Source organism: Cyprinus carpio, chromosome A19 (assembly GCF_018340385.1).
Source record: "Cyprinus carpio isolate SPL01 chromosome A19, ASM1834038v1, whole genome shotgun sequence".
NCBI lineage: Eukaryota > Metazoa > Chordata > Actinopteri > Cypriniformes > Cyprinidae > Cyprinus > Cyprinus carpio.
In genome coordinates, this window is record NC_056590.1 from 17,815,092 (window position 1) to 17,825,365 (window position 10,274).

The 10,274-nt window shown below is 38.9% G+C and overlaps 1 protein-coding gene across 1 annotated transcript; it reads right to left on the minus strand.

Moving 5' to 3' along the window:
- Nucleotides 1-7,187: 7,187 nt before the first annotated feature.
- Nucleotides 7,188-9,726, minus strand: LOC109065714 (ADP-ribosylation factor-like protein 4A). The gene is made up of 2 exons (XM_019082720.2): nt 9,575-9,726; nt 7,188-8,954 (listed from the first exon to the last, which is right to left on the minus strand). The coding sequence occupies exon 2, from the start codon at nt 8,814-8,816 to the stop codon at nt 8,211-8,213; it is 606 nt and encodes a 201-aa protein (XP_018938265.1). The 5' UTR covers nt 8,817-8,954; nt 9,575-9,726; the 3' UTR covers nt 7,188-8,210.
- Nucleotides 9,727-10,274: the final 548 nt, after the last annotated feature.

A 10,274-nucleotide genomic window follows, 5' to 3' on the forward strand; every position in this document is an offset into this window, starting at 1 on the left:
GACTAAAAAATATTTTGTGTCGTATAACAGCACAGGTGGCTTGAACTGGAGCAAAATCAAGCTTTCATCTGCATTAGGAGCATGGTGATGTGGCCACAAAGAGGACAATGGTGGAAGATTTATGTAACCTTAGAGGAATTGCTGCTCAAATGTGGCCGTACTTGACTGTGTTATTGCTTCTGCCAGCATCAGAGCAGATCAAAATTTCCACAAAGTTAAAAAGGAGCATTAAGCAAAATTGTTTTTAATGTTGATAGTTTATTTTGTTGAGAATCAAATTATTATATTGATTTCTTTAGGATCATGTGACATTTTTTAATGGATTAAATTCCATTTTGGCATCACAGGCATTAATGTCATTTTAAAATATATTCAAGTAGAACAGGTATATTAAATTGTACTAACATTTCAATATATAAATACTGTATAAAATACAAACTATATAATGGTACAGGTTTTATTTATTTATTTATTTTTGATCAAATGAATGCAGTTTTGATGAGCGTAAGAAACTTTTTTCAAATCAATTTACTGATTCCTTATTTTACTTATTTTAAAATGTTATGAAATTTTAAAGAAAAAAATTATGAAACGTTAAAACTGTTAAAAAAAATTCTGTCTTCTTCCATTAAAATAGATAGGAGTGGGCTATAAACACTAAAAAATGGAGGGGGGTTCTGCTACTGTTTAAACTCCTAATGTGATGTGGTCCGATTTTTTTTTTTTTACTTAATTGAGTTGTGGTTTGAGTCATCTGATCGTACAACATTTTGGACCCCATTTACACCTGTATTTAATCCTGAAATCAGATCATCTAAAGGAAGTGTAAATGGAGTCCAAAAGTATTTTTCTGTGTAAATGAACGAGTTTCTACAGTGTCACAACGTCTCATTTCCTCATGGCATCAGCGGTGATAATGAGCCGCCGCTCTGAGACTTTCACCTGCTGAGACGTTAATCTTGTTGGTTCCCTCAAGTAAACATCCGCCATACGCCACTGTTCCTCTCAGACACACTTCTACACGCCCCTGTTCCTGACATCTGTCATTCACTCAGTGCTCCGTCTGCCTCAGATCAGAGCTGACAGCTTTCAGAGGTTTGTTCACAGTGGCCCTACAGCTGCCTAACTCTCACAGGTTCCAGCGATATCTCCACACTGTGTTTTCACAGAGGTCTGCCGAAGCGCTGTGCCAACAGTTGCGTAACCCCAAGGCATTTTCTGCGCAAATGCAGCAGTAAGGCCTGTGTTTCCTCTGGCTCTGTGAGCATTGCTGATGTGCATGGGAACTGAAACGTAAAATAATTTCCAGACATGATTGTTGTCAGGCAGATCAGAGGGATTGAGGTGTCCTGGAAAAGGTTTGGCATGCAAACGGGGAGCGTAGATGAGCAAGGAGAGCACAGACGGTAAAAGGCTCTTAAGCAGAGTGGCTTCATGATGGAGGTGCAGAAGTGTTTATTTAAATGTCTGAATGTTTAATAAAGAGGATGACAGGGCACATGGCAGAGGCTTGCTGTACAGGGTGAGATGGAAAGGTGTAAATAAAGATTATGTAAATTTTAAGAGGAAAGAGTAGTAAATTTCCTGGAAAACTAGTTAAAAATAGTTTTGAAGCATGCTATGTCAGGACTCAACAGAAAAGATGTCCCAATCTGATCTCACAGGAAAATGTCACTATTTTGTGAGGTGGTGATTATTTTTGAATGTGAATTGTACGATAACATATCTTTTTTTCTAAGTACTCATGAAGGTCCACCCCTAAACCTAACTGTCAGTGGGTAAGCAGATCTTACTAAAACTAACAACTGAGATTAAACAAATGCAGATGAATTAGTCACCAATTTGCCAAAATGTTAATGTTACAGATTGCCACAAGATTGTACTAGAATTGCAACACTGCATTTCCACTACATCTAATATTTGTTGATATTGTACATGTTTTTGAAATTTAAATATTTGGTTTTCTGTGACATGTCTAATTGGCTGACATACAGTAGTTGAGGTTTGGTCAAAATATCAAGAAAGACTTAATCTTAGAAGCATCAGTGTGTTGAATATGTTGTTTGGTATGAGCATGCATTTAAAATGCATATTCAAAATCGCTTTTACTGACATATATCACTCACTATGAAAATGTATAATATTTAGAATTTTTAGATTCTTTATATTTTTAGAATTATATAATCATTTCATAATATGTATAAATATAATCATGGAGTTACGTTATTATTATTATTGCTGTTGCTGTTGTTGTAAAAAGAAAGCATTTAATGAAAAACAATATTTTCATATAAAATAAGTCATTTTAGAGGGTGTCGCTTTATTTGTGGTAGAAAAAATACTGCATTTTTTTTTATTCTGCGTTTATTTTATTAAAATAACAAAATATATAAAATAATAGTGCTAACTCCTATGTTACATTCAACATTGCCCCAGCTGAGTTCAAATATGAACTGATTTTCCAGCCAAATTGCATGTGCAGAGGTTTGATTGAAGAAATACTCTCCACTAAATTCTTCCACCCATTTTCTTTGCCTTTCTGTTTGACTTGGTCTTATCTGAACTGGCCCTGTACAGCCTTCTCAAGACCATGACGGGAAGCCCTGGACACCCACACCCTCTGTGTTAACAAAAGCTCTCTAGACATAACACAACAGTTAAGTTCCTGTCCTCTGCAACTGCCCTGTCATCCTCTCCCACCCTCCTCAAACCACCTTAGTGCCTCCAGCCAGACGGACCCCATCCAAAGACCACAATTATACATTATACAAACAATTTATACTATTTATATTCATGTTTTAAAAACTAGATGATGCAGCCTGGAGCCACACAGTATCTGTCTTCTAAAATATATACAGTGTGCACTGATTTTGGCTACGACATGAGAATAAGAAACAACATGAAGAGTTTGAACAATGTTGTTCTAATATTAGTGTTTATAGTTTGTTTTATTTGCATAATATTTTACTGATAATATTTCATTTTGTAGCTGTTACAGAAGTTACCAAGTAAACACATGCAAACTAATGACCAGGACAGTCTGTAAAAGAACATTTCAATGAATTGCACCATGGTGGGGCTTTTTCATACTCATTATTATGTGGTTGAGATAACAGCACTTTACTAATAGACTTTATAGATCAGGTCAGGCCCATCATCATCAGTCTCTGGATGAATTAATGATGGCATTTGTCAAGAATCACAGTTCATGAGAGCTCATTTGGAGGACAGTAAAAGAGCACCTTCAAACTGAATACTTACACAACTCTGAGGTTTTGTTTTAAGTGCTGCCTGGCTTTGAACTGTCAGACATACCGAGGGATACTCACTTACGCAAGTATCCTTTATTTCGCTCCTACTCTGTTCATTCTCTCTCTTTCTCTCCCTCAACTCCTCTTGTATGCTCACAGATATGAACACTGAATTTTAAATGATGTTGCTATTATGCTCAACCTACCTATCTATCTATCTATCTATCTATCTATCTATCTGTCTGTCTGTCTGTCTGTCTGTCTGTCTGTCTATTTTAATTATGATTTTTTTTTATACTAAGAATCTCGCATGCACATATTCTTCATTTATCTGTTCTCTCTCTCTCTCTCTCCCTGGCCTCCTCTCGTATGCTCACAGATATGAATGCTGAATTTTAAATTATTTTGCTATTACTCTCCTCTTAGATATTTTGTTTTTTGTGTGTGTGTTGTGCTGTGCCATGCTGTGTGTTGTGTGTTGTGTGTTGTGTTGTGGTTTGGTTTGGTTTGGTTTGGTTTGGGGGCCAAAATAAAGGGAGTAAGAAAAACATGATGCAACTCCTGAACTATAATTTAAGAATCAGTTAAATCAGCATAAGTATAAACAGTTGTTTGATTTGAGCTCAAAAGTTGGCTTAAATGGTTTAAATCATAAAGTCTTACGAAATACCCTTATCATGAAAACATCTTTTAAACAACCTCACCGGAAAGTGCCCCCATGATCACTAAGTCATGAAATTTGCCACCAATTGCATAAGGCACACTGAGCGTCATTCAAAGCATACCAATCATAAAACACAGAGTATAAAGAGAAATGTTCTCACTAAAAGTTTATGATAGTTTCTGATGGTTTTGATGCTAAAAGTCTCATTTATTGGTCCTTTTCTTGTTTAATTCTTCAATTTCAACTCCATCATTCGGATTTTGCAATGTGTGAAAGCACCATAGCACTATATTTTTCAAGTGACTACCCATATATTAATAAAAGTAAGTTATCCAAAAGTACTGTGTTTAAGATAAGGGAAAGACTTCTTTTGTAACAGAGATTAATAAAAATAATGATTGTGTCGTTGTAGCTTGGCGTGTGTGTTAAGAAGGGCGGGAGCTGCTGTGCTTCTCAGGAAGGGCAGGGAGTGGTGGAGCACTTATCTCACTCTGCTTTCGCCTCTCACCCAGGCCTATCATCCTCCACCCACCCGTTTACACCACACTCACCCCTGCCTTCAGATGTTCACACCTCACCACTGAAGCCAAGATGACACAGATAAATGCGCTGACTTCAAACATATGTTAATCACACTTCCATTAAAGGCCAACCATTAAATGGCCTAAACATTAACTCTGCCAGGTATCTCTGCCATCTAAAAACAGGATCACAAATGAAAGTAATGATTATTGTGTTGTTTGAAGGACCTCTTTGATTCTGGTACTACTGCCCATTTCAGATGACGTCCAAGGCCTTTTGTGATCTAATTACTCAAAGCACATTAGGAGGTAGACACAAAATGTGAAAATTTGCCCTTAGTGGAATCCGATCACAGTTTTGCATTTGAGATGTAAACACAAAGTTTAAATGGGATTAAATCTTTAGTCTTGGTTAGCCAGCTGTGACTTTAAAACTTGTAACTTTTAGAATGATTGCTTTCAGGTATAAATTATTATTTCAAATACATATTTGCCTCATTATTCAGAATCATTGATGATCCATTCTGTCATAACTCCTCATGTATCACCATATTGTGTCAACACAATACCTAGCCAATAGACTGAGGAAATATATAAACTTGCTCATTAGAAACATTTATCTCCAAGTCACGGAAAAACCAGATTACAGTAAACATCTGCTGTGCATAAACATTTAGTGTTCCAGATTGATTCTACATTCCCAAATGGGCTAAATGATGGCCTGACGCACCTTTTATGACCGTAAGCTACAGTTTTACAAGCATAAGTGGCTCTTTTATGATATGCTGCAGTGCGGAGACAAGCAGGACATCCGGTGAAGGGAGTGTTCGATGCCATGCACTGACTCAGCGTGTTCTTGGGTGGAGCGAACAGGAAGTCTGCTCTGATTTCTGATCTCCTCTACCAACACTGGCCCTTCAGTCCCACGTCACTTACATCACAGGATCAGAGGACAAAGTGGCCCGCACTTGGTCACAGCAGAGTACAGGAAGAGTCAGGAGTGATAGGGGAGTATGGGAACTGTTTGATTCTGATAAACTGGGCTTTTTTCCTTGAACAGCCATTAGAACGGCACACAAGCTTAACCTCTGCTCTGCTTAAATGATGGTTTACTGGAACAGACCATGGGGAACAGAGCGTAATGCCGGCCCCCCTCACAGAAACAGCATTACTAATAGAAGTGAGCTGTACTTTCATGCAAAGACAAAAGGCACGGCACACCGGTTCATTAAAATTCCTCATCCCATCTACATGGCTTGTGAAGCAGAGGTTGTCGGGTATAATTCTCAAGTGCTGTTCTCAAACAAATCAAAGCAGACAGCCAGATCACACCTCTCTCCAAAGCCTCGTGCCCAGCCAAGCTGGATTACAAATTTTTGATGTTGTTGTCCTCCAAAATATCATATATAAACGCCTGCAACCATGTTTAAGATGCTAAATTGTGAATTCTCTTTGTACCATCTCCTTGTACAAGCACCAAAACAGTAGGTTTTCCACTGAGCATGGTGCCTTGGCTTTTGTGGTGATATGTTTGCATTTTTTTATGATTTGAGAGAAAATTTGAAGCCAATCCCACCTCTATTATCTCTGAAGCCGGTATCATGTGATCTACGTCTGTCATCCAGCTGCCATCAGAATGCTGAACAGACCAACATCCAGCGAAAGATTCCTGTTTGAACTGGTCAGCTGGTGTACAGACCCCTCTCTTGCTGTGTTAAAGCCTCATTGTTCCCAGGGAAAATGCTCTTGTGCTAGATCCAGCTGTGTCAGATCCTCTCCAAACACAATATGCGACTCTGTGGGGCTTCAGGCTAGCCAGCTGTGTTTAAAAACTCTGAGCAGTTACGTATTGCAGTTTGTAAAAGAGCAAATTCTGTTTGTGCAGTCTTATTTGATTAATGTTTAAGCATGAACTCTCAGTCGGTTTGGCTTATGCAAGAACAGTTTGTTATTTTTGGTTTTAGGGGTCAATGACAGGTAAGACTGTCGATGATGAAGAAAAATATTAAACAATAAATAATATACTATATTATTTATTTTTAATATACTTGATTTTAAATAATATACTTCCAACTAGTTTAAAACACATCCAAAGTTGTGATGTACTCTTTGTTTTCATGTAGGTTTCATGTGTTTTTTTAAAAAAAAACTTCAACAAATGTTAATGTCTGAATATGTCATGTTAGTGTAGTAAAAAACAATTTAATTATTTTTTTTTTCATTTTGATATCAAGTTGTATCCTGACATTTCTGACAATTCAGAAATTAAAATCATTGTATGAATTGCATTCACTGTAAATTCATTAAAATTGTACATTTTAAAATAAATCCATAGAAAGAAATGAGCACTTTACTCTTAAACATGGGTGACTGAAATACATAATTAAAATTAAACACACAAACAACAATGCACAAATGAAATTAAGCTTTCACGCTGAATATGGAGATGTAATAATTGCGCTCTTGCACCACCTTTAACATTTATATAGGTGTTCAACAACAGACTAAGTAGAAAGTACATCCTGTTTGGTTCCATGCCTTGAACAGGACGTGTACAGCTCATGTCATGTTACCTCTTTTTCATGTCCTAATGACTCTATAAAGGAACATCTTCTGTGACTCAGCTATAAAGTGCATCAAATGATTATCAGACTAAAAATGCAATTAAAGACATTGTCAGGCCATAAACACTGAGAATTAGCATGAGTTAATCATGCAACAGATAATAATGAGGACCCTGTTATCTTTAGCGTAGTTGTGGATTTATTCAAAGTGTATGAACATCCCCCAACACACAAGCACTGAGTGACAAACTGACACATTTGAATGTGGAATTGAAAAAAAAAACGCTTCATTCGAAGCAATACATTACTTCTTTTTTGTAGTATGATAAACTCTTTACAAAAAAATCAGAGGCTGTAAATTCATAGATTAGAAAAGGGAATTACTAAAGTGCATTTAAACATCTCTTGTCGTTCAGGGAAGCACACAATGTGGGTTTAGCTAGAAATGACACCAGTAATCCTCAAACTTGGGAGAAGCTACTGCACCAATATGTTGAGAAGGACAGTACAACTTTAATCTCTTACAAATCTTGACAATCACCACATTCACCTGTTGAACTACTTTAGTGGTCGACGAAATACCCTTCTCAGTGACTCCAATCTGATTTAAACATTTGTGCATTCCCAAACAAGTGATCCATAAAGCTTATTCTGGTTCCCCTGACCACCAGCACAACAAACACCCAGGGAAAATGACGGTTGGCCATTCTGGATAAAACCAATGGGGGAAAACACATCACTTGAATGTATACATTGGATTTTTCATGATGTCCATGGCAGCTTTGGTAATCAATCCCTCTATTTCAAGACTTTACATGAATGTTAGGATACTAGGATATGTGTAACACTGCAGCTGCAAAGACAAAGTCTTCAGGGATCAGTCTTTGTCATTTACAAGTTCATGTCCAGTGTTGTCCTTCATGAGAACTCAGTGTACCACAAGACCTGTTGACATTGTGTAACACGTATTGATGTAAATGTTCCATGTGATCGTCCCACCGCTGCTACAATCCAACAACCAAAGTGGTAAATCAATATTGTCCTCTTGTGGTCTCTGAACTGTTTTTATCCAGAACCATATGACTGATAAAACTCAGCCCACCAAAACAATAATTCCAGGAGTGCAGGGGCCACAATGGCCCATGGCACATCACCAGCAGATCCATCATAGAGGCCTACCACATCCAGCTAACATCCCATCACTAAACAGTCATCTTTTTCTCTTCTGCTGCCTCATCATTTTTCTCCGCTTGATGATCATGGAGTGGAGACGTTCCAGGCCTTCTTGTAGACCTTCTCCAATGATGGCACAGGCCGGTTGGAGGTGCCATGGTGTATGAGTGCCGAGCTCGTTCAGTGCCAACATCTGTTCAACCTCACCTAGTGGCAACGCGCTGCGCAGGTCCTGCTTGTTAGCCACCACCAACACGGGCACCCCCTGGTTCTCCTGTAGCCGTGTGATCTTATGCAACTCCGTCTTGGCCTCCTCCATGCGCTCGGCATCTACTGAGTCCACTACGAACACGAGGCCATCGGCACACCGCGTATAGGAGCGCCACAGAGGCCGGAGCTTTTCCTGACCTCCTACATCCCAGAAATTAAAGGTTGCAGTCCGACCTTTCCCACCGAGAGTCACCTTGATCTTCTCCGTGTTGAAGCCCTTGGTGGGAACGGTGTTCACAAACTCATTAAAGCGTAGCCGGTACAATACAGTAGTCTTACCGGCACAGTCCAAGCCAAGAATAACAATGTGCAGGGCCTGAAAGGATGGCAGGCAGGGAAAGATGGCATGGGGCTCTGATAATCCATTCCCCATCTTGTTCCGCCACTCTGATGAGGATGAAAGCAAACCCGGAGACTCAGGAGACCAGGTGTCGCTGCTGCTACTGCTGATGCTTCACCAAATATTCACAAGGCTTCTCTCGTTCCCCTGAGAAGCTGCTGCTGCTATAACCTAAAACCAAATGAAAAAAGAAAATGATGCAATGAGGCCAGCATTGGAGCACCATGAAACACACAGTTTTACAGCTCTCTCTTTGTCATTCTAAAAGGCACATGGATTCCACCTAGCTGGGTGTCATTCAGTTCCAGTGATGGTGAATGAAGGATGAAACAGCAGGAAGCCCATTTGCACATGTAGCGCCACAGGGGCACCAGAATTACGCATCGGTAAAAATCCTAGCGCGCCAAGGCTCCTGTCCATCTATTCTTACCATTTTATTGCTCAACAGTAGTTGCCAGTTGCAAATAGAGAAAAAAGCACAATCTTGCCTATGTATACGGGGAAAACACGAGCCTGTCGCAGATCTCTATGGCCATCTATATAAGCGCTTAAGGAGGGGCTCATCTCCATACATAAAAGCATGAATTTTGCCATCATTTTCTCCTAACAAGTGATTTAACATGAGAATCATTATTATTTTGTGCGCTAAAAATGATTAACTGGCTTCGGAACGCTAGAGATTCATTACTAAAATAATAAGTTACTCTGAATTACATTATTACAGTTATTTTTCTACAATTTAAGCTTTGCAAGCACTCGCGTATGGAAATAAAATCTCAATCGGCACCCACCTTATTTAGTGCGATCCTTCCGTTACTCGTTAGATTAAAATGTTTACGACTATTTCCAAAATATTGTTGCTATTCAGATCAGCTGAGCCGACAAGTGTATCCACTCCCTGTAACAGCGCCTGTTTCACTGACTCTACAGCCGACTGCCTTCCACTTCATTCGCGCAGGCTTGGCTCCGCCCACTGTGTGGAACAACGCGCTGATTGGTTCAATTCAGTAAGCGCGTGTTATTTTCCTTGGAGTTTGATTAGTGAAAAGTCAAGCCTGTCGTCTTTTTGGACACACCTCTTCACCACCTGTTCATGTCGCTCAAGCAGTTTAAAGTTTGAGAGACGCGCTTACAGGTGAGCGTTACTAGGCTACCAGTAATTCAATTATTCAGCGGGAAAACTAAAGGATGGGTGTGCAGGTTTTGTTTCAATGCATTCTGTAAGGGATGATCAGGAGGGTCTTGTATCACCCTGAAGGGGGTTATTCTGCAACAACAACCGGCTAGATTAACACTATCCCCGCAAATCCCTTATTACACAACATTTCACCACATAAATAATATGGCGATAAAAGATTTAAGACGAAAATGTTTTAAAATCTTACCAGTTGGTTTGTTAGTTATCTTATAATCCATAGACATGATCTTCTTAATAAACTAGTAAATTCAGTACAAATTAGTCTATCAAAGATGACACTAGAACTTCATTCC

Bases quoted from the DNA above. Each gene is read 5' to 3' on its own strand.
- LOC109065714 (XM_019082720.2), bottom strand. From the start codon at position 8,816: ATGGGGAATGGATTATCAGAGCCCCATGCCATCTTTCCCTGCCTGCCA.